This window comes from Drosophila erecta, unplaced genomic scaffold (assembly GCF_003286155.1).
Source record: "Drosophila erecta strain 14021-0224.00,06,07 unplaced genomic scaffold, DereRS2 tig00000000-arrow-pilon, whole genome shotgun sequence".
In the NCBI taxonomy this organism is placed as follows: domain Eukaryota; kingdom Metazoa; phylum Arthropoda; class Insecta; order Diptera; family Drosophilidae; genus Drosophila; species Drosophila erecta.
In genome coordinates, this window is record NW_020825194.1 from 7419220 (window position 1) to 7442330 (window position 23111).

Consider the following 23111-nt stretch of genomic DNA (forward strand, 5'->3'; position numbering starts at 1 on the left):
ATCAAGTATATGTATTTTTTTTTGCATTTGGGCTTTAACATTATTCATCAAACCATTGATGAAGAACCATTATTCCATTGAAAACCCTGCTCTTTCTGAGATCATATCATATATATGCAGTCTATAAAAGATATCCGAAGCGACCAATTGAATTGCAAAAACACTCCGCCGATATACATTTCAATAAAAAGCGTTGTATTTATTTATTAGATTACAAAGAATAGCTGCATATAAATTATGATAAGGTATGGAAACACAAGAGCTGTTCTTAAAAGACATATCAAATAAATAAGATCTAAATTAAAATTTATTTATTTATTTTTAAAATTAAATACTTAGGGCTACAACTATAGTTAGAGATTATATAAAACTAATTGATGTTCGTATTCATTCAGCGCGATTCAAACGCTTGAAGATTTCGGGGCATTGCTAAGGCTCAAGTGACTGAAGATCCGTTCCAGGCGTTTCGTTCTATTCTACGACCAATAAAGTAATGACCAGCGCGGCAGCTGGTGGTTAAAAAAATAGTTTACAAAGATAGCTCCTCTCTTCGAACTTCGGTGCGATCTTCAGTCAGTCGAGCAGTAGCGATGGCCGACAGTTTGTTTCCGGTTCCGTAATCGGTTTCCGTTTCCGTTTCAGTTTCAGTTGATCTAAAAATTCTATGTAGACTACGGTTTGGCCACCTCATTTGCACCTGACACGGGTGCCAGTGCAGGTGCAGCGGGCGAAGTACAAATTCAATCCGTTAAAACTATGCAATTCGTGCGTTCGTTTGTAAAATTGCTATAAAAACTAGTTCGTTCGTTTCTCCACTCTACACGTATTCTGTATATAAAAGTATAAAAGCTTGGAATAGTTCATAGAAGATACAGTTTTTCAACTCAACTCAACTCAACTCAACTCAATTTGATTCAACTGGTCCGATCCGATCTGATTCGATCTAATCTAATCTAATCCGATCTGATGTAAAGTGATACGATCGATCGATCGATCGGGTTGTGCGCGTGTTACAGGCGGATTCCGTTGCTCTTGCAACAAAAGAAGACTAGAAGCAACAATTATACACAAAAATAATAATGTTTAAAATAAGGTGACTAAAATACTATAAAAGCGCATTGGAGAAGAGTGAGCCGCCGGAGGGGGCAAGTGTAGAATCCCATCCGGCGGCCGAATGCCGTGGCTTCGTAACGCCATTGATTGCGATCCGTGTCCGGAATATTTTCGCTCTACCTATGTGTGGTGGTGTGGTGTGGGGTGCTGAGAGTCTCCTGAAAGCGATTGTATGGCGGCGGGCACAATGAACGACCTTACAAGGCACGCGCTACGTCGGCTGCTGTGGTGGCTATATGTCCTGTCACTAGGGTCACAAGCCCAAAATACTAGTACACATACAAATACAAATAAGTAATCGATTTAAGTGAGCGCGTCTAAATTAATTGCACCTATACTATGTATACAGTACAATATCACTGGTTGCTTCGTCACCGTAACCTAATCCGAAACAAGTGGGCGTAATCCAATTGATAGAGTGCGTATGTCGGCAAACCCAAAACTAACACTATTGCATCTGGTATCTGGTTACACTATTGCATTTGGCCTGGCTTTTCGCCTATTCTTTTCCGGACTTCCTGTTTCGGATTTCCGGTTTTAAGATTTCTGGTTCTGGTTCTGGTTCTGGTTCCGGTTCTGTTTCTTTTTCATTTTCTGTTTCCTGGCTCTATGATTCCTATTGCTATTGCTATTGCTGCTAGTTGGCGAGTGGTGCTATCTGGGCTGGTTGGTTCGTCGGTTCGTGATTGTTGTCTGCAGTGCTTAAGAATTAGTTAAATTATATTTAGTGAGCATGGCTGGTGGTTCATCTCTTGCGTCCCGACGCCACGGCGGCCATCACCTGCTGCATGGTGGGTTCGGGAACGCACTGCTGGGGATCGCACTTCATCTTGCCGTCTCCACCGCAACTGAAATTGAAACAAGATCCAGGTTAGTTATCGGGTTAAACCAAATGCCTAAAGGTGGCTGCATTGAGTTGTACTCACGTGCAGCTGATGCAGGGACCGCTCGTGGACTCGATCTGCTCGCCCACGCGGTAGGAACGGCCGTTGATCAGGCAGCCGGTGTGCTTCACCGCCTCGCCGTGCGAATAGTGCAGGAAGTGGGGCGGCAGGGTGGTGCTGGTGGTGGTGGTGCTCGTGGTGATGTTCAGCACGGCGGCCATGGACACGGGGCACTCGTAGCGCGGGCAGCAGAAGCCGGAGATGGGCTCCTCGTGGCAGCCGGCAATTGGCGGCGGGCACGATTGCTGCAAGCAGATGATGTCGCTTCGGAAGCAGAAGCAGAAGTCGCAGGGATCGTCACGTGGAATCTGCTGGGCGGACACGTACAGCTTGCCGGCGTAGCGGCAGGTTCCGGGTCCGAACACCTCCTCCTCGTCGTACTCATCCTCGTACTCGGGGGCGTGGCCGTAGGGCGGCGGTGTAATCGGCTGTTGCTGTTGGCTGGCCACCGTCGTCGTCGATGGTGAGCTGGTTACAGGCGCCTCTGTGGTGCTGGTGGTGGTAGAGCTGCTCAATTTGACAGTGGTGTTCTCCTCATCCTCCTCGCCCACGCGATCGCCAATGCCTGGCGCCGTGGTGGTGCTGCTGGCAAGATGCGGGAACAGTGGGTGACCCGTGGTGGGAACGGCCTCTTCACTTGGCTGAGTAATCTCGGATACTACAGCGGGTACCTCAGGCTCCTCAGTCTTCTTGTCAGCATCCTCCTCTGTCTCCTTGTTCTTGTCCTTCTTGTCAGCGGATTCTTCCTCGGATTCAACGGACTCTTCATCCTCCTCCGTGGAATCTAAGCTTGGCTTCACGACTGGCTCCGGAGTGGTCTTCTCATCAACCGATTCTGGCTGCTCGGTGGCCTTCTCTGGAGTCTCCTTCTCCAGTTCTGGCTGCTCGGTGGCCTTCTCTGGAGTCTCCTTCTCCAGCTCTGGTTGTTCGGTGGCCTTCTCTGGAGTCTCCTTCTCCAGCTCTGGCTGCTCGGTGGCCTTTTCAGGAGTCTCCTTCTCCAGCTCTGGCTGCTCGGTGGCCTTCTCTGGAGTTCCTTTTTCCAGCTCAGGCTGCTCGGTAGCTTCCTCTGGAGCCTCCTTCTCCAGCTCAGGTTGTTCCGTGACCTTCTCTGGCACCTCCTTTTCAACCTCTGGAGCTGCAGTTTCTGGCACAATCTCCGCCTCTGTGACTGGAGATTCCGCTGGCATGGCAGGCGCAGAAGTAGGTGGCTTCAGTTTGGCATCACCAACAGGCTCATCAGTGCTAGTCTCCACATCATGGACAGCTGGTTCGGTGCTCTCTTCACCATCATCCTCAGGTACAGCAGGCTTCTCGCTGCTTGGCTTGACATCGAAAACAACGGGTCTAACTGGATCATGAATCCTCTTATCATCATCAAGAGGAGCTGCTGTGGATGGGATCTTCTCCTCATCAAGAGCAGCCTCAGTAGTTGGGATCTTGTCTTCATCAAGGGGAGCTGCGGTAGCTGGAACCTCATCCTCAGTCTGAGGAGCCACAGTGGCTGGAATCTTGTCTTCGTCAAGAGGTGTCGCTGTAGCTGGGATTTCGTCGGCATCCTGGGGAGCCTCGGAGATCGGAGTCTTATCAGAATCCTGGGGAGCCTCGGAAACTGGAGTCTTGTCAGCATCCTGAGGAGACGCAGTAACGCGAGACTGGTCTTCATCTTCAGTGGACGTGGACGCAGACTCATCGGCGGTATGGGGAGCAATAGTCTGGGACATGATATCATCCATTGGCTTCGTGTCGATTTCAACAGCAGATGGAACCTCCACTGTAGGAGTAGTAGAATCAACAGCAGTATCAGCGACCGGCGATGCAACAGTGGTGGGTGCAACTGGAGCCTCAGTTTTGTCTTGCTCCTCATCCTCTTGGGCGATGGGAGAATCGGTGGACACATCAATGGGTGTCTTTGTATCGTCATGAGGAGCAGCCACTTCCTTTTCATCGGCAACTGGTTGCACAGTGGTGACATCCTTAATTTCATCATCGTGAACAGCCGGCGAAGCTGCGCTAGCAGCGGAGGTGGATTCCTCCTGGGTAGGAGCGGCTGTGGAAGCTTCATCGATGGGTCCAGAAGTCGCAGGGACAGCTTCGTCAATGGGCTGCTCGTCAGACTCTGCAGGGGTGGCCTTAGTTCCGGACTCCACTTCTTGCTCATCCGCGGGTTCCTTTTCGGATGGTTGAGGAATCTCAGCAGCTGGGGCGATAGTTGGCTTGATCTCCGCTTCCTCCTCCTCGACAGGTGAGGCAGTGGTGGCTTGTTCCTCCTTTTCAATGTCTCCACCAGCAACTGGGGCCGATGTGGATGACGCCACATCAGGCACTTGGGTAGCAGACTCAGGGGTCTCATCAGACTTCTTCTCGTCCTCGGGCTTCTGGTCTTCTGTTTCTGGTACCTTGTCAGTGGAAGATGGCTCAGCCTCCTCGGGTGTCTTAATTCCGTCATCTTCGGAAGGTTGCGGGAAGGCAGTTGTGACTTCTGGGCTCTCGACATCCTCGCCGGAAACGGAGGGAATCTCTTCGTCGGACGGAGCTGAGGTATCTTCCTCGGCAACACCAGGAGCCACGCTTGTGGGCTTTTCGGCATCTTCAGCTGGCAGTTCAGTGGAGATTTCGGGAATTGTCTCAACTGGAGCTTGGACAGTCGAAGAGGGCTGCTTGTCCTCAGGCTTCTCGGCAACTTCTCCCTCAGTCGACGGCTTAACTTCTTCAGAAGATTCGGTAGAACCCTCTTCAATGGCTTCAGTAGATGCTGGTCCCTCAGTGGATACATCCTGCTCTTCCTCAGATGGCTCTTCCCCAATTGGCTGCTGCACCACTGGTTTCTCTTCCTCAGTTGGCTTCTCATCCTTCTCAGAGATAGGAGCGACTGTGGTGGCTTCTTTATCGATTTCAGTAACAGAGGGTTCCTTTTGGTCAACACTTGGGGCAGCAGTTGTTTCGTCTTGCTGCTTACTTCCAGTCTCAGTCGAGTGTTGCGGAATCTCGGCAAGGACTTCCTCGGGCAGTCTGTGAATAATGGGCACTTCATCAGAGGTCGTTGGAGCAGTAGTTGCACCAACAGTTTCCTCTTCCTCCTCTGGAGTCTGGGCAGGAATTTCAGGTTTCCTTTCTGGCACCTGAGATGGAGTTTGTTCAGTAGAGGCACTCTCATCCTCTTCAGAAGCAGGAGTGTCAATGGGTATTTCGGTGCTGGTTTCTTTCTCTACATCTTCATCAGGCTGGGCAGCAGGAGCAGAAGTGGGAGTTGGTTCCTCATCGGGAGTGATACTGCTTGTTGGAATCTTCTCACCAGCAGGAGCAACAGTTGTGGGCACTTCGGACTCTGGTGTTTCCTTGCTCTCATCAGATTCAGGAGCGCCAGTGGACGCTTCGGCAGGTTCTTCCTTAGTAGGAGTAGCAGTGGTTGCACGCTCAGATTCAGGCTCAATCTCATTTTCAGCTGAAGCAGATGTAGAGGTTTCGTCCTCAATGGGCTTTTGTGCATCTTCGATTGGTTTCTCTCCATCGTCGACTGGTTTCTGTTCATCCTCGTCCTTCGACGGAGCAGCGGTGGTAACCACGGCAGGCACTTCCGCTTCAAAGATATCTTGTGGTAGCTTGGGCAAATTGGACTCCTCATCATCACTAGCAACTGGAGCAGCAGTGGTGACCTTTTCTTCGTCCTCGACAGTCCTATCAGTGCTTGGAGCCTTGTCCTCTTCAGCAGAAACAGGAACAGGAGTTGTAGGAGCACCAGCATCGATCTTATTGTCGGACTCGGATGTTTCACCAGAGGTTTCCTCTTCAGCTTCAGCGCTCGGTTCAGTGCTGATCTCAGCCTCCGTGGAATCCTCTTCATCGACTGGTTTCTCTTCTGGCTGAGCCGGGGCAAGAGTGGGCAGTGGTGGTCCCTGCACGGCTGGCTTCTTGGTGGCAACTTCAAATTCGCTTTCGATGGGCTCAAAGGTTGCAGGAACGAGATCTTCCTCACTAGCGGGCTCTGCTTCATCAGAAGCAGAAGTCTTTGGTGGCGCAACAGTCGTGAGTTTGTCCGACTCCTCAATCTCATCTTCAGCTGGAGCACTGGTCGGAACTTCAGGTACCTTATCAGACTCAGGCGCCTCAGTGACCTTAGTTGAATCCTCCTCTGGTTTCTTGTCGAGATCAGCAGTGGGCAGCTCAGTCGAGGTCTCGGGCTCCGCGGTGCTAGCAGGGATTTCAGCATCTGGGATCTGCGCTTCGTCAGTGGGTTTCTTTCCATCGGCAGGCTGGAGCTCATCTTCACTGGAAATGGGAGCAGATGTGGTGGCCAGCTTGTCATCAACCTCCTTCTCAGCGGCGTCGGCTGACTGGGCGGGAGTTGTAGCCTCTGGCTGTTCAGTGGCCGCCGCGAATTCACCATCAGTCTTCTTCTCGTCCTCGGGCTTGGATTCCTTCTCAATCTCAGCCGCTGGAGTGACAGCAGGCAATGGCTGCTCCTTCTCTTCGGAGTCTTCAACCGGTTTCTTATCCTCTTCAGATTCTTCGACTGGTTTCTTGTCCTCCTCAGATTCATCGATTGGTTTCGAATCCTCCTCGGATTCATCGATTGGCTTCTTATCCTCAGTGGATACATCAATGGGTTTCCTATCAACCTTAGCAGTCGTAGATTCATCAACCTGTGGAGGAACCGAGGTCACTGGCTGGATCTCTTCATCGGGCTTGACATGAGAAAGAGGCTGCTCAGTGATGCCAGTAGGCATGATGACATCCTTGGGAATCTCCTCAGTGCTGATCTCTGAGACATCCTCGTCGATCTTATCGTCGGGCTTGGCGGTGGATTCCTGATCCTTTTCAGCACTTTCAGGGCTCTCATCGCAGTTGTAAGTGGGACAGCAACCATCCACAAGATCGGCAGCCACGGTACACTTCTCCAGGTTCTCGGGCAACTTGCATTCCATCTGTTGGCAGGCCACGAGGCTGCTGATACATCTGCAGGACACGTCGCAGGGTGCGGTGGCGGGAACGATGGTGTTGTTGGCGTAGGTTTTGCCCTCCACCAGACAGTCTCCTTCGCCTGGAATACCAGCGGGCAGATCCATGGCGGGCAGGGGCTCGAAGCTCTGATCATCACCACTTGGTGGCAGGGTTGGTTTCTCCGTTTCGAAGTCATTGCGATTGTCAACTTTAGCAGTGCTGGATGGGACTTCCTGGGACACTGGAGTGATCTCCACAGGCTTGGATGGTTCCTCTTGGACAGAGGGCTCCGTAGCAGCTCCCTCTTCTTTCTCAGATTCCTTCTCTCCGCCAGGAGGCAGATAAACAGATGGTGGCTTATCGGTAGCGCTCTCTTCACTGGTTTCAGGCAGACTCGTAGTAGCTTCGGTATCGTCAACTGGTGGCACAATATCAGATTTGATTGGCAGATCAGTGGCGGTCTGTACAGCTTCCTCGTCCTTATGATCCTTGTCTGCTGGTTCAGCTTCTGACACCTCTTGTGTATCGACAGGACTACTGGTTGTAACTTCGATTTCAGCGTCCTCAGCCTCAGTGGAGGACTCCTCCTTGGACTGCTCGGTGGTAGTAGTCCTTGCAGTTGTGCTCTGGAGTGTATCTTCGACTGGCAAGTCTGTGGCATCCTGTTCAACCTCTGCAACGTCGTCTTTGTCCTCGGCAGTAGGCACAGTGGTGCCTGCTTCCTCCTTGTCTCCAGCTCGGGCAGGTGCACTGGAAGTCGTTTCAATGGCAACATCCTGGACACCTTCGGTCGAGGAGGCAATTGCTGGAGCACTTGTCGAGCTCGAAAGAGCGTCCTCAGCGACTGGCACCTCGGTAGACTCTTCACTAGTTTCAGGCTGCTCTTCCAGGGTCTTTGGAGTGGTGGCCTTAACAATCTCCTCTTCGCCAGTGATACCGTCGGATGGAATGGGTGTTCCGGTAATGGGTTCTTCCTCAGCCTCAGCGATTGGCGTTGTGGGCTTGGCAAAGTCGTCGCCTTCTGCTGCTGGAGTTTCTGTGGCTGTTTCAGGTTCCTTGACGCCTTCGACGTCGGATTTGGGAGCTGAAGTGGTGGCCTTAATGACATCCTCTTCGCCTTCACTGATAGGTTCTCCGGCAGGGGTGGTTTCCTTGACGATCTCTTCTCCTTCACTGCTAGGTTCTCCTGCAGGGGTGGTGATCTTGACGATCTCCTCGTCGCCTTCACTGCTAGATTCTCCAGCAGGGGTGGTGGCCTTGGCGATCTCCTCTGTATCAATGCTGGGTTCTCCGGCAGGTGTGGTTGCCTTGGCAATCTCCTCTTCATCAATGCTGGGTTCTCCGGCTGGTGTGGTTGCCTTGGCGATCTCCTCTTCTCCAGCAAGGCTAGGTTCGCCGGCAGGAGTGGTTCCCTTGACGATCTCCTCCTCTCCAGCAAGGCTAGGTTCGCCGGCAGGAGTGGTTCCCTTGACGATCTCCTCCTCTCCAGCAAGGCTAGGTTCTCCGGCCGGAGTGGTTCCCTTGACGATCTCCTCCTCTTCCGCAAGGCTAGGTTCTCCAGCAGGTGTGGTTGGCTTGGCGATCTCATCCTCAGCTTCACTACTGGATTCTTCGGCAGGTGTGGTTCCCTTAACAATCTCCTCTTCGCCTTCACTGCTAAGTTCTCCAGCTGGTGTAGTTCCCTTAACGATCTCTTCCTCTCCAGCAGGTGTGGTTTCCTTAGCAATATCCCCTCCCTCGCCGCTAGCTTCCTCTGAGGATTCAGTTGGCTTGGCTGGCTCAACGTCATCGATTGAGGTTGGAGCCTCAGTAGACTGGCCTTCATCCTGCTCCTCACTTTCTGCAGGAGCTGGAGTAGCATCCTTATCCGCTTCACCTGCCGTTGGAGCTGTTGTGGGCTTGACATCCAGCTGCTCATCACCACTGCCCTCGCTTGGCTTGGGCTCCTGTTCCTTTTCATCGCTTGCCACTGGGGCTGAAGTGGGCTTGGCTTCATCTTCGGTTTCCTCTGGCGCAGCAGTGACCTTGACATCCTTCTCCTCGTCACCGCTTCCTTCCTCTGCAGGCGTGGGCTTGCCCTCTTCCTCGCTAGTTGTTCCGGCGGTTGTCGGCTTGACGTCTTCCTCCGTTGGCGCTGATGTGGTGGCCTTGACCACTTCCTCTTCAGGACTGGCCTTGGCTGGGGCAGAAGTGCTGACCTTGATGATTTCATCTTCAGTGACTTCCTTTTCGGGAATCTCGGCAGGCTTAGACACATCCTCTTCGCCGCTACCCTCGGGCTCTGGAGTGGTGACGATCTTAGCGATATCTTCCTCGGCAGCTTCAGTGTAAGATTCCTTCGATTCCTCGGTGGACGACGGCAAGTCGATCCTGGAATCAGAGGGAATGCCGGCGGTGGAGGATTCGGGCTCGAAGGTGACGTCCTTTTCTTCCGTAACTTGCACTGGTGCAACCGTGGTGATCTTATCCTTGGCCTCTTCCTCCTCCTCAGCCTCACCGCTGCCCAGCTCGGCGGCAGGAATGGTGGCGGTCTCCTTATCCTTGTCCTCGTCATCGATGTGTTCCTGCAGATCCAGATCCTCCTTGGGAATCTCGGCATGAATGCCCTTGGCCGGAGCCGAAGTAACACCCTCAGGCGTAGTGATCTCAACAATTTCGGTGGTGGCACTGTCGTCCTCGCAGACGTAGTTGCTCGGACAACACTCGCCCTCGGCTGCTGGCATGGCGCGACAGGACTTTCCATTGGCCGCCATCATGGGCACCTCGCACTCCTGGACGGCGCACACGATGTCGCCGCGCATGCAGTAGCAGTGCTCGCAGGCATTCTTGCCCTTCAGGGAGGCTCCGTCCGCAAAGATCTCGCCGTCGTGGATGCAGTCCGTGGTGGTGGGTGGTGTCATGGTGCCGGCCAGAACGAATCCAGTGGTGGGTCGCACAGTAGTGGTTGTCGTCGTGGTCGACTGATCCACAAAGTCCAACTCGTTCTCATGGTCTGCACGAAAGATTTAAATTTTTAGTAAGGTTCCAAGCTGGGGCATCCCTAGATGCTTAGATGTTTTAGAAACTCACCGCAACTGTAGCGCACGGGGCAACAGGATCCCTTGTTGTAGATGGGCAGGCAGCCGTCCACATGCAGCGTGCACTCCTGCATGACGCACTTGGTCTGGTTGTTGATGCAGTAGCAGAGTTCGCAGGGCTTATTGGGATTCGATGGCACCTGGGCGCCCTCCGGATAGAACTTCTCCTCGATGCTGCAGCCGAACTTCTCGGGGATGCTCAGTTCGGTTCCGGGTTCCGGGGTGTGGTACGGCACGTCCACGGGCACTAAATGGGAGAGGCCATCAGTATGGTGCGAACGCAAGTGGTTCTCCTGCTGTGGGACTCACCTTCTGGGCAAGTGATGATGGGGCAGCACTGGTCCTCCCGCTTCTCCACGATGCAGTCGTGGCCAATGGGCTTGGTGAAGGGGCAGACGCGCAGGTAGCACATCAGCATGCGGTTGTGGCAGGTGCAGTTCAGACATGGCTCATTGGTCATGATGCGGTCGCCCTCCTGGTAATGCGCGTAGTTGTAGTAGCAGCCCTCTGCAAGTACAAGATATATATAATTCGAGAGTGAGACCTGGTTATCGGGGCCAAAGCCTGGGAGTGTGTGCTCTAAACAATGCCAACTCTGTGGCTAATAAATTCCCGACATTAGTTATGCAAGCGGGCCATCCGTACCATACATAGTATGTGATTTGTGCTACTGTGTCGTTCGGGCCATAAATCGCGGCTTAGCGCCAGTTGGCTGTCATAATATTATACATGGAGCTATTGACAATTTTTATAGCTCATCAGTGTCGTTAAACAGAAGTCAACTGTCTTAAAATATGCACACGTCCACTCTGTGTGTGTGTGTCTTTTTTCTATTTATTTCTGACTGACTGGCTGCCTAATTTAGTGGCTTCCACCCGCAATAAATTCCACATCACATCATTAACACGTTAAGCGCCGCAGTTTCCCCGACTTCTGTGAACCGGCTAGACCATTTTTTGATTGAAATCTTTGGGCTCGGTTTGGGGCTTGGGGCTTGGGGTTTGGGGTACGGGCATGGGTATGGAGCTCAGCTCACGTTTTTCCGCGTGTCTCATAAAAAGGCAGCGCTTATTTCTTTATGTTTCCATTTGTCTTCGCTTCACACCTCGGCTAATGCGGCTTTATGACAGCGATTGGCTCGATAATTGGCCACCGATTAGCGGCCTACGACAACTGGGTGGCTATTGTAATTAGCCATTTGGGCAGCGGATCAATCACATTATAATATCGATTGAAGATCAATGACGGGGGGCACAGTCTGTGTACATAAAAAAATGGCAGGTTGCCATAAATCGGTCACATCCGCATTGTTTTGGCGAAGTGGTAATCACCATTAAACGGAAGAGATGCGAATGCATTTTTATTACTATGGGCTCCCGTTCCTGGTGGGTTATGGCCGCCACTTAATCAGCTTTCCGACTTACCCGAATACTGTTGGATCTCCGTGTACTCCTGGACCGGGGCTGCAATGAGAGAAGGTAGAAGGAATCTTTATTATTTAATGAAATGCCATAGTTGCAGCTCCCCCATTACGGCGGGAATTTTACGATGGCCATATCCGTTAGCCATCGCCATGACCATAATAAATTAATTTATCGATTGCCGCGCGAATGCCGAACTCTAATTGTGCCAGCATGCAATGAAAATGGCCAGGGAGCTGCGTAGGCCACGTTTGCCCAGCCTTGCAGCTTCGCCAGCTTGATAGCCTTGTCCGGCGTGATAACAGGGTCTAAAAGCCAAGAGCAACACCAAATTGCAGCAGCAACATCTTGGCTTTGTATGCGTGTAACGTGTTATTACCACATAATCAAAATGCAGCCTGGCCGCAGTATCCAGCTAGGAGCAGCACTGCATCCAGCTGGCAACTTGGCACGTAGCGGCCATTCTGGCCAAGAAGCGGTGGCTGCGTGTGTCCCACACTTCGAATAGCATACTGGCCCCTCGCAAAAATGGCTCAAACAAATTGTCCAAGCTGACAGTTGGCCAGGAAGGCCAGTTGCTGCTGCTGCCACTTGTTGCAGCAGAAATGATTTGACAAATTGCTGTTTTATGAATTGCTGCTGGCGGCCTCGACTTTGATTAATTGCGTTCAGTTGAAGGGTTGACAATTTCTCGAATATTTCACATTTTAATTTCCGCATACTACCTGTGGGGTGGCCAGTTGGCCCCATGACTCGGCTCTTTGACCAGATTCACATTTAAATCGAAGGTAGAAGGCAGTAGGCAGTTGGCGAAGAACTGGCCCATACAATTTGGCAACAAATTGCTGGCGAAACAACAATGAAAATCCTAACGGCAAGTGCTCATAAGCATGACTTTGGCCGCGACGTTGGCTAGAATCCAGAATACAGAATCTAGAATCCAGAATACTGAATCCCGACTACCTCCACTCTCGCCTCCGAACGGCAGCCACAAATCAGAGTAGCAATTTCGAGCTGGAGAAGATGGAGGCACCATCTCCATCTCACTCGAAGCTAACGGATGTAAATTACATTTTATGCGGTAAGAACAACAACACGACTTCGGAGCCTGGCAACGCATAAAAATTCACACATTAACTGTTAAGGATTGCCGGCGAGGGATCGGAAGACCCCAAGAGGGGGACTTTCCCCCATTCTCCACTCCACTTGACCGAACTTGAGCCTTGGCAGTGCGAAGAATTTGGCCGCGGACTCGGCGGCAATGGGAGTCAATCAAGTGGCCGGCATGGCAGCAACTGGTAGGCCAAGACAATCCCCAGTTGCACTGCAAACTTATGCAACAATTTTACACTGCGCAAGTGCAACAACTAAAACAAGCCGCATATACTTGTACATCATCATTACGATGGGGACGCCTGAGTTGCTCGGTGGCTGGCGAGGATGATGATGATAATGATGGCTATGGTACACATCAAACATGGTCGTGTCGGTCCAACAAACAGAAGTCAGTCAGTCAGTTAGTCAGCCAAGTTGCTGCTGCTGCTGTTGCTGCATGTGGCTGGTGTTGATGTGGATGCAACAGCAGCACACTGTGCCAAAAACTGTTTACCCAGCTTGTGCAGGAGTTCAGGTTATAGGAGTGTGTGACCCCAACTGTTATAGCTGCTGATTTCGAAACCTATGTGGCATGTGTCCAGTAATTTGTACTACAATTGAGTGGAATGGTTTCTCGATTCCCCGATTGTAGACTGCTGTTTTCGCGCAGTGCAACGCGGCTTCTTCGTGTGCTCAAGCAGCCAGGCAGCGGGCCAGGCCAAAGCCAAAGTTGTTGGCGGCTCTCGGCCAAGTCGTGCATTTTGTTTATTCTAGGAAAGCGCGCGCGCACCGCCTCCGCTCCTCCAGCTCCGCCAGCTCCTCCTGCTCCGCCTGCTCTCCCCATGATGCCCCTGTTTCCCCACCCACCTGACCATGGCCATGGATTGCTGCTACAACAAGTTGAATGACCCGGCGCGCATGTGTGCAAAAATGTGTACACAAACCATAAAATACGAGCCACAAGCACTGGCAGCCTTACTTACATAAGTAGGCCTAGGTGCTCCGGCTCTGGAAACTCACTCTTGCTCCCATGGTCCGAACCCAAACCCAAAAACGAACCCAAACCGAGACCCCCAGTAACAGGCACGCCTTTTGCTGGTTACTCTTTATTATTGAGTGCTGTAGGTGGACTTGGTTGCCTCGGGGCAGATGCGAAAAAGTGGAAGTTTTCCCAAATATTCCCGTTGATAGCCTTATACTTTCCCCACCAACCAACTACTGGCTATGCGGAAATGCAGGCGAGTGAAAATATTTGCCATGCCACAAATATTTCAAAGATTACAAAATAAACACAAATCTTTGCCGGCTTGTTGTCCCCAAATGCGTTTTTACCGCTATTCCGCAGCTGCAACACCAGCGACTTCTTGACCACACCCACCTCCATCCAACTGCATCCAGGAATGAGAAGAGTAATAGGAATGGGTGGAGTACGACCGGATCCTATAGCAATTTCTCACCCAGCCCGCCTGCGTTTATCTGCCTTCTAATTAGATGCAACCAAAAAATAAAGGAACAAACCAAAAGAAAAAAAATGGCTAGAAATAACAATGCCTGTGGCAGAGGAGCAATAAATCGATCTGTAATTGCCAGACTCCTCCAGCCAGCAAATTTCCATTGCAGAAACAATTTCCATTTTCCCTGGCCTTGATCACATAATTTCCATAATGCCGAGCAGATCAATATGGAGTGAGCGACAAGCTAACAACAGACTACCTTCCAGACCCACGGACCAGGCTCTCCATCCCCGTATCATGCCCATGCATCAATGCTGAAAGCGGCCGCCAGGCAGCAGCATCACCAGCAACTTGCAACTAGCAACAGGCAGCAGCAGCAGCAACTAGCAACATCAACAGGCGCCCTAACAATGCAACTGCAACTGCAACAGGAAGGCGGCGGTGGAGGCCTTCCAAGCAAATGAATTTGCGAGTAATTTAACATGATTATGTCGGCGACAAGGTAGCAATGTAGACATCGAAGCTCCTGCTCCTGCTGCTGCTGCTGCATCTCTTGGCTGCGCGATTGCGGCCAAATTGGACGCAGTTGCGCAAGGCTAAGAAGACCTAGAAGGCTGGCTAGGGCGCTACCTTGGCGTGACGCTGTGTTTTATTACCAAACTGGAGGAGGCCATGATTCCTTCTAAGTAAATTATGCCCGATGGTCATGATGCCGCGAATGGAGATGAGGCTTGAGGATTGGGGTATTGGGTATTGGGTATTGGGGCTGAGGATGCCATAAAATTGCACCAGTCGAAGGCTGTTCCTGCTCCATCTGCTGCCGGCGTGCATATGAAACAATTACCAAGGCTAAGGCAATGGCTATGGCTATGGCTAGGGCAATATCGGCGGGGTCCAGGCCTATTTGGCCCGTCTATATGTGGACATTGTAATTGCTGGCGGTCCCATGGGCTCGTGGTCCTCCGAGCCCATCTCATATGCATATTTATGGCTCGCTGGCTGGCTTGGTTGCTCGGTTACCCGATGTCATTAGAGAGTCAGAGCTTGGTATGCCTGTCAGTTTGTCAGTTAGTCAGTTAGTCAGTTAGTCAGGTCGGTGGAGCAGCAACTAGTATTCCTGACTGCCTAATAGATAATAATGAGTCTGGCCTTGGGCGCTGTAATTAAGCAGTTAAGGGAGGAGTCGAGCAGCAGCCCAGCATTCTTTCCCACAGTTCCTGGGTTCCCTGTTTCCTAGGCACCCTAAAACGCAGCCCAGAGTGCCCGAGTGTCCTGGCTTTGATTTGTTTTGATGGCTTTTGCATGGCTTTAATGAACACTATTCCCCTCCTGCCGGCAATCAATCTGTCCGGCTGTCAGTGCTCCCCTGACTTCGGCTAATCACTGCGCTCGTTCTCTGGAGGATCTGGTAGTGGTGCGCTCAAATATATCATAATTTTTGTTTGCGCAATTTTGTTTAGACAAATTTGTATGGCCCCAATCCAGCAGTTGGGTGGAGTAGCATTGCTCCACGGTCAATTATTACACCGCTAGCTGTTATTGATAACAGCGCATTGATTACAGCAATTGCCGAAATAATAGACTCGACCAACGGGAGATTCCGATGCAGATCCAGATACTGATGCTGGAGCTGGAGCTGGAGTCGGGGCTGAAGCTGGAGCTGCTCCACCGACAGGTGATGGATGCCCATGACTTTCCTGTTCCCGGCAATCAGCTAGCAACAAGTTCTGCGCCGCGCATGCGTAACTGTTTATTAATTTGCGCTGGAAAAACTCTCACGACTTGGTGTCCTTCCTGGCTGGAAAAGCCGCGATTCAATTAAGTGCCACTCGAGGAGCTAATTGCTCGCTGACTTTTGTTTCCCGGTTGTGCGGCTCCCTCACTCGATTTGTATCTAGCATTCAGTATCTAGTATAAGGTATCTGCTATCTCCTCCCACGCTAGCACGGCATTTAGCTAATGATCGGACACCGGAGATAGTGCAGGTTCTCAGTTCTGGGCTCTGGGCTCTTGGTTCCACGTTGCAGAAAGCTGCGTGTCCCACAGCCAGCCGAAAGCCATAAAACCCAATGGCCCAGCTAGCTCGCACGGGCACTCCATACATCATGTGCAGAGGAGATCAGCAAAGCGATAATTATACAAAGTATTAGTTCAAGCGAGAGCGTCTGACTTGGCATGACCCGTCTCGCAGTCGTAGACGGGATCGGATCGGAGCTGGAGCTCTGAAGCTCTGGAGCTGGCGGTTGCCATGCGTAAAGGTGCCAGCCAGGTTGGCGAGTTGATTGAACCTCGCCAGGCGTTAGAATAGGGCTAGTACGGCGGTCTAGGTCTAGGGCTAGGTGGCAGGGCTAGGGTTACACAATTGAAAGAGAACGCTCCCAGGCGACCAAGTCATTGCACCTGCGATCGAGATCTCCCTGCTATCTTTCGCTCTGTGTAGATCTGGCTCTAGGTCTCTATCTCTGCTAATTACCATCAGCTAACCGAGAAGCCTTTGTCTTAATAGTGTCAAAATGAATTCTAACACGCCAACTTTGCTTGTCTTGCCAGCCAATCACCCTTTTGCTACACGCAGATTTATTTACTTGGCAACTAAGTAAGCTTTGGAAATTACTCACTAATAATATGAACTTTTTCGGTGCTTGGCCAATTCTGTCAGCTAGTTGCTTGCTCATATGCGATGTAATCTTGAATTAGCGATTTCAACTATGAATCTGATTCAGTCGGAGCTTCCTTTCTCAGTGTAGCTTCTGGGCATGCAGCGAACCGAAAACTTCACCTCCCTGGAGATCCGCCAGGCTGTCAGGAGGTCCGTCTGCGGCTGCATTGCATCCCCATCAGTTGGCCATCATTGTCTTTGGGCTTGTTAGCGTGCTGACCATCTTAGACGGCGATTAGCAACTGGCGCCAGGCAGAATGTCTAATTGAGTGGCCGGCTAAGGTGCATCTATGGCACGGTCGGGTATGTGGGCAAGGGTCCGATTCCAATTCCGATTCCGACCCAGTCCCCAACTACGCTCATCCAAATCTGTCCGGTTCCAGCGCCACGCTCGTCATAAACGGCAATTAGCAGAGACAAAATGGCAAATTGGGTCAGGGGGCTGCTAATTGCCATAAATATGAATAAAAGCCAGCAGTGTTGGCCATTTAATTAACATTTTGAACACGTTTTTGGTCCGACAACGTGTTATACAAAAGCCGAATTAGCATATTCACGCCGAGAAATTGCATAAAATGTCAAAACAGAAATAGCCAACTGGCGTTGCCGGCGACCACGGCAAGTTCAAGTTCAATGACATCAAACAATAATAGGGAAATAGCAGCAGCATACATAATATGAGCCATGATTATGGCATCCACATCCACATCCACATCCACACAGCCATATAGCTATGGTTATAGAGGTGTCTGTATCGTGCGGTATCGCCCTGAGAAATCCCAACTGGTATTGTATTACGTATAGCTGAGCTCGGCTCAGCCGGCGTTTTGCTCTACTAAACACAACAGCAAGATATTCATTTGCATTTCCAGCTGCCATTGTGGGTTTCTCCAAGCCAAATAGAAATTACAGCAATCATTGGAAACCATTTCATTGTCAAGGTGAAAGGTGCACGAGGGGCATGACGACGACTCCCGGAGCCGAGGCGTTAATGGCCAAATTGTGTAATTGCAATTGTAGTTTCAGCATGACTTTGGTCTTGGATTTTTCGGTTTTCGGTTGTCGGTCTTCAGTATTCGGTTTTTGGGATGTGGACTTCAATCTGGATGTAGCCACGTTACCGTTACACATCAAATTGCCGCCAGTTAACCGCAGTCTATTTACTTAAGTGAAATTAGCCCCCGACCTTGTCGCAGGAAGTCGGGAATTTGGTGCTGATAAAATCGGAAAGAACAATCTGAACTTCCAAGCTTCCGCCTCCGATTCTGGTTCACACGCTGCTCCAACTTCCAACTTCTGGCCATTTAATTGGGGAGTCAAGTGCAGCGAGGCACTTGTGAAGCGCTGGAGCTCGGAGCATGGAACTTGGATCATGGATCTTGGAACTCGGCGGCCCTTTGGCGGCGTGGTCATTGCCCTCGCCCCCTCAAAAAACGCGGGAATTGCGTGGGTCAGATCAGCGCGAACTAAGTGGCTCTGTGTACGGGCATTTAAGCCGAACAAATGCGTCTTTTATGAGTGTCTCGAGCCCATGGTCAATTTATCATATCAACTCGGCAGACCGACTTACCACCTGCACTGGGAAAAATTCTCTGCTTGGACCGTAAAATGCATACTTCAATATGGCCAGTTTGTCCAATTTTGAACTTGGCTTGTTAAAAGGCTTACATTTGTAGCAGAATATTTTGTTTTGTAAAACTCACTTTCTCGCAGTGTACCGCATCTGTCACAGCTCAGATTTGGCTTCACACCACCGCGATTTTGACAAATAGTTGGACATCTGGGGGAGGCTACGTTGGTGGGCCGAGCGAAGCGAAATGAAAGGAAAGTCGTCTGGCCGCTTAGCATAAATGCTTATTTATGGCCAAGAGCCAAGTGGACTTCGGGTTGGAGTTGGAGCTTGCACTGGAGTTGGGGGGCCCCTAATTGTGTCACTGTCGAAAGTTTCTCCGCCCCCCATTGGCGAATCTCACGTTCGGCAGGAGTCACCAGTGGGTAGTAGCGATATTGGTTATTGGGGATTCCAAAGCCCCAAGCCCCAGTCCCAAATCCCAGACAGGCCCGTTCTTTTGGGGTTCGTGCGGGTTGGCCCGCAAGTTCGTGATCTCCGGCTCGCGTACTTGTTCTCTAAGTGGCTACGAAATTCCGCAGCCACGCAGCCAACACATCTTCGGCATCATCGCCATCATCGCCATCATTGCCATATCGGTCAATGGTCAGCGACTTTGGCCGGTTTCTGTTTGCCCAGCGAGAATAGTGAACAGCAAACAACTCGGACTCGCACTCGGACTCGGACAATGTATGGAATGGGATGGCCCCCGGTGTCGTCGGGGTGTTTGCATATATGAAATATTTACGAGGAGGTGGAGTAGGAAGCTGTGGGTCCCCATCCCGTTGGAATGGCACGGCATTGGCCAATGGTGTGGTGTGGTATATGCCACCTTACCATTTACCATTTACCATTGCCTGGTGCTATCAACGGCGATAAGCCCGATAAGCCGGATCCGCCGGGCCACTTGACATTGAACCTGGTCCGTGGCAGAAATGTTAATTATATGCGCGTGGCTAAGACGATGACTGGATCTTGATTAACGCTTATGCTCGAGGGACCGATGATGACGCTGCCGCTGATGACATCAGCGGGTCGTGCAATTAATATCAAACCATAGAGTACCTGGGCTCGAGCCACAGCCGCAGCCACAGCCGCAGCCGCAGTCGCAGCCAGAGCTGGAGTTTCTTGAAGCCTGGCTAGAAGTTAATACAAGCTAATTAGGCACATCATCGGCGGGCATCATCAGGGTTCTCGAAAGTTAGATGCTTCCGCAAAACTGCTATAAAGATGGGGCCGTAAAGCGGCGATTTATATGCGCAATAAACAAAAGTATTGAAGATCTTCGTGAGGCGCACTAATGCCTTTGTAATTGGCTATAAATTAAGAAATCACAAAAACTGGCGAACTGGCCACATAAAATATGTTTGAGTGCCGAAATCGGATAGCCTCTAGATCGCTGAAAAGGATGGATGTTGAGGTTCAGTGACCATCATCGCAGTGGTGTAGGTGTCAATTGCCGCAGCCAGGGCAGAAGTATCTGGAAGATCGGAAGATAGAAAAGAGCCCAGAGGCCAAGAGCAGGTGTTCTTTCCATGCCCCCCATGATTCTTTAATAAGCATGAGAAAAACAAGAAACGAACTCACGTTCGAAGTTGATTGATGAAAACGCCCCACCGAGCAAAAACGGCAAAAAAACAAAAAGAAAAAGCCAGAGCCAGCGCCAAATTGAAATTGCCGTCTTTACTTCGTGGCTTATAAAATAATGATAATGTGTGGCGGCTACCGGTTGGGAAGATGGTCGCTCGTTTTTATCGACCTTGAGCTTGAGCTTGAGCTTGAATTAAGGCTCCAAGCTGATGGCCAGTTCAAGTTGCATAAGTTGCTCGACAAACTCTCGAAACGATTTGGATATCCAACTTGATGGCTGCGCAAACAATTGGCATGGATAGATCGATCGATCCATCGATGTACAGCTTTTGTTATGACGCAAATGCCACTTGTTGTGAAGTATACATGCTATATGTATATCATATCGCAGCGGAATAGCCGTGCCAACTGACATTTGCGTTAGTCCCACTGATTTATGGCTCGCAGCTGTCGGCGGCGGAGTTAGAACTACACATGTACGTAGCCGAAAGATACAAATGTATCTGTTGAGTCATGCTCGTATCTATAATGGAACAATTCAATTACCAGTCCCTGCTGGGAAACTCTGCGCGCCGGAGTTCATCAAACCCGCCGTGGAGCCGGAGTCTGAGCCCGAGTCCATTAGGCCGTTTTGTTGGCCCGGCTTGTTAGTGTTACCGATTTGTGACTGTGTGTAATAATCAATAAGTAGGTGAGAAACCCTGGCGGGGCAATCTATGCTTAAAACACCATGGGTTCTCCACGGCTTTCCCCTCGGCTCGTCCATTCACAAAACCGAAAAATTCTTTTCCACTTTATTTCCCCTTTGTCAGCCAGATCCATTTCCATATGCACCTCTGCGGCGGCTCGGACATGTGTTAATGAAAATTCCAAGAATTCTAAATGCCCAATGCAGGCATCGTGGTGCTGCGAGTGTGGAGTACCCACGAATGTGGGTCAACGAGCTGACTATTGTCGCCTATCGTTTTGACTGGGCCAAATCAGTCAGTCAGTCATTCAGTCAGTCAGTCCATGGAGCTGGAAAGCCAGAGTTTTCAGTTGGACCGGGCTGTCGGAGCCATTGCCATTGCCTGTTTATTGAAAGCCCATTAAACAATGGCCTGGCTCTGGCTCTGGCTCTGGGCCTTCTCCGGTTATGGGCCGGATGATTGGTGGCTATACCCTCGAGTGGCAGTAACTACGTTTCGGTTTTGGCATTCGTTGACCGATATTCTTGAGGAATACCGAAACGTCTTTTTCTTTTTTGGGGTTTATTTGACTGTAAGTTCTGTTTAAAGAAGTCGTTAAATCGAAAACGCCCAAAGAACCAGGAAGACGCCGTTGCATCGCCTTTTATTGGCCGGTTAAATGTGAAAGTTAACACATTGCTCCCTTCTAGGTTCTCGCTTTTTGGCCATATGAGCTCGGACGCCCATCTGCAGGGCAGTTGGCGGGTAATGATGGTCGAGGCCATTAGCACTTACTTTTAATTATGAGCCAGTCCGAACTTCGGTTCCACTCGATTTCAATTAAACACACAATCCTATTGGGATATCTGGGACACCCCCGAAGAGTCGTTCCTAATTCGATTTTCGCCCTCTGGCCGAAATGCAACAGACTTTCATTCAGTAGAGGTCAGCGGCTGACAGGGTGACCCCTGACCCTGGACAATTGCAAGCGGCAGCTGTTGCCAGCTGATGGCAATTTGCCACAATGGCTTTAATTAGTGCGAAAATCCATGGCTTCGCCGGCAAATTTATGGCAAAATAATAACCAAAACAGATAGGACAGATGGGCTAAGCACTGGGTACTTAGCTGGGTAAACATAATTTACGTTGACATAATAAACCACTTACCGGCTTGTGTGGGTATCAAAGCCATGGCCAGCAGGACGAGCGCCAGATACAGCAGCTCCTCGAGTCCCGGCGGACTCGAACGTCTTCTGGTCATCTTGTGGTTGTAACTGCAATGGAAAAGGAGTCGAGTTTAGTACTGGGATAACAAAGGAGCTTGGGGTGTGGGGCATTCTTGCGGACAGCCCATTTAACCCTTAAACAACAATCAAATCGGGCGGCAATATGTTCCTTAAACGACTGGCACTTCATTAAAAAAGCATGACAAGGCGCATGCCGCCCCCAAACCGGCGTGTCTCAATTTATTTCCTTGTACTCGGATTCTTTCTTTTTGGTATTCGAAAATTTTCAATGGCCTCACAAAAGCAATTTACGTGCACAAACAGCAGAAAAGCAGAAATTTCGGGGCGGGTGGGAGCGCTGACATGTGAGCCACCAAATACCAAAACCACCACTAGCATCCCTCCTCGAATGTCCTGTGCCATGATGCGTTGTCCTGTCCCATTCGTTGGGTTTCTTTTCGTTTCGTTTTCGTCCTGACTGGCTGTTTTTCTTCAATTGTTTGCGGAAATCACTTGTTTGCCGATTTGACAGATGTGCAATTTTCCCTGACATGCCCGCTGTCCCTCAAACTCAACCCTCCGGCAACTTCCGCTGCGCCCCCTCCATCCTGCTCATGTAGAGGTCAAAAAATCGCTGGATTTGTATCTGTATCTGGAGGTCTTGCGCTGCTGATTGAAAATGTCAGGCGCACGCTAAAGAAAAGTTACCGAAATTGGACTACCCCCCCAACTACTTTGATTTGGTTTCCTTTTCCCCCGCCTCGAAGATCCGGTGATCCCGTCGTTATAATTAGCAGGCGGCAACCGCCACATATCACGGCTTATTGGTTGACAACTGGCCAACGAAGGTATATACCAGTAGAGTTGGGTTTGGTTTATTGTCGCCCTATAATGGCACACATACGCCTCATATTTTCATTTATTAGCCCAGTTCGCTTGTCGGCTTTTATTTGCTTTATGTTACTTTAATCAGGTCCCAGGAGATGCAACACGTGATTCCATCGAGGGGTTGCTCCCCTCGAGCAAAGGTTTCCGTGTATCAAAAGTCGGGGGAATGGATGCTGAGTGCTTGTTTGCTTCGGGGGGCGTGGCTGTTGGGTGTGTTATGCAATTTCATACATTCCATAAAGCAATAAAACTTCCACCTAAGCACAATGGGGTCGCAAATGGACGAGTGTTGAAACTAATACCCGCATTTTTGCTACAAATAGCGAGGGATACAGCACAGTTGGCCACATTTGGAATTTCCCATTGTGGTTTTTGTTCTTATTACGAAATAATAATAGAATATGATCGTTCACGATGTATTCCTTGGCA

General features: G+C 50.5%; 1 protein-coding gene across 3 annotated transcripts in view; it reads right to left on the reverse strand.

Annotated features, from left to right (window-relative positions):
* Positions 1-196: 196 nt before the first annotated feature.
* Positions 197-23111, reverse strand: part of LOC6554265 (titin) — a 38706-nt gene continuing 15791 nt past the window's right edge. For all 3 annotated transcript variants that reach the window (XM_026977649.1, XM_026977654.1, XM_026977642.1), the window contains 6 exons: positions 21736-21842; positions 11497-11535; positions 10382-10579; positions 10065-10319; positions 2040-9987; positions 197-1961 (listed from right to left, as the gene is read on the reverse strand). In XM_026977649.1, coding sequence (XP_026833450.1) covers positions 1859-1961; positions 2040-9987; positions 10065-10319; positions 10382-10579; positions 11497-11535; positions 21736-21842 — 8650 coding nt within the window. In that variant the 3' untranslated portion in view covers positions 197-1858. The remainder of the gene's footprint in view (positions 1962-2039; positions 9988-10064; positions 10320-10381; positions 10580-11496; positions 11536-21735; positions 21843-23111) is intronic.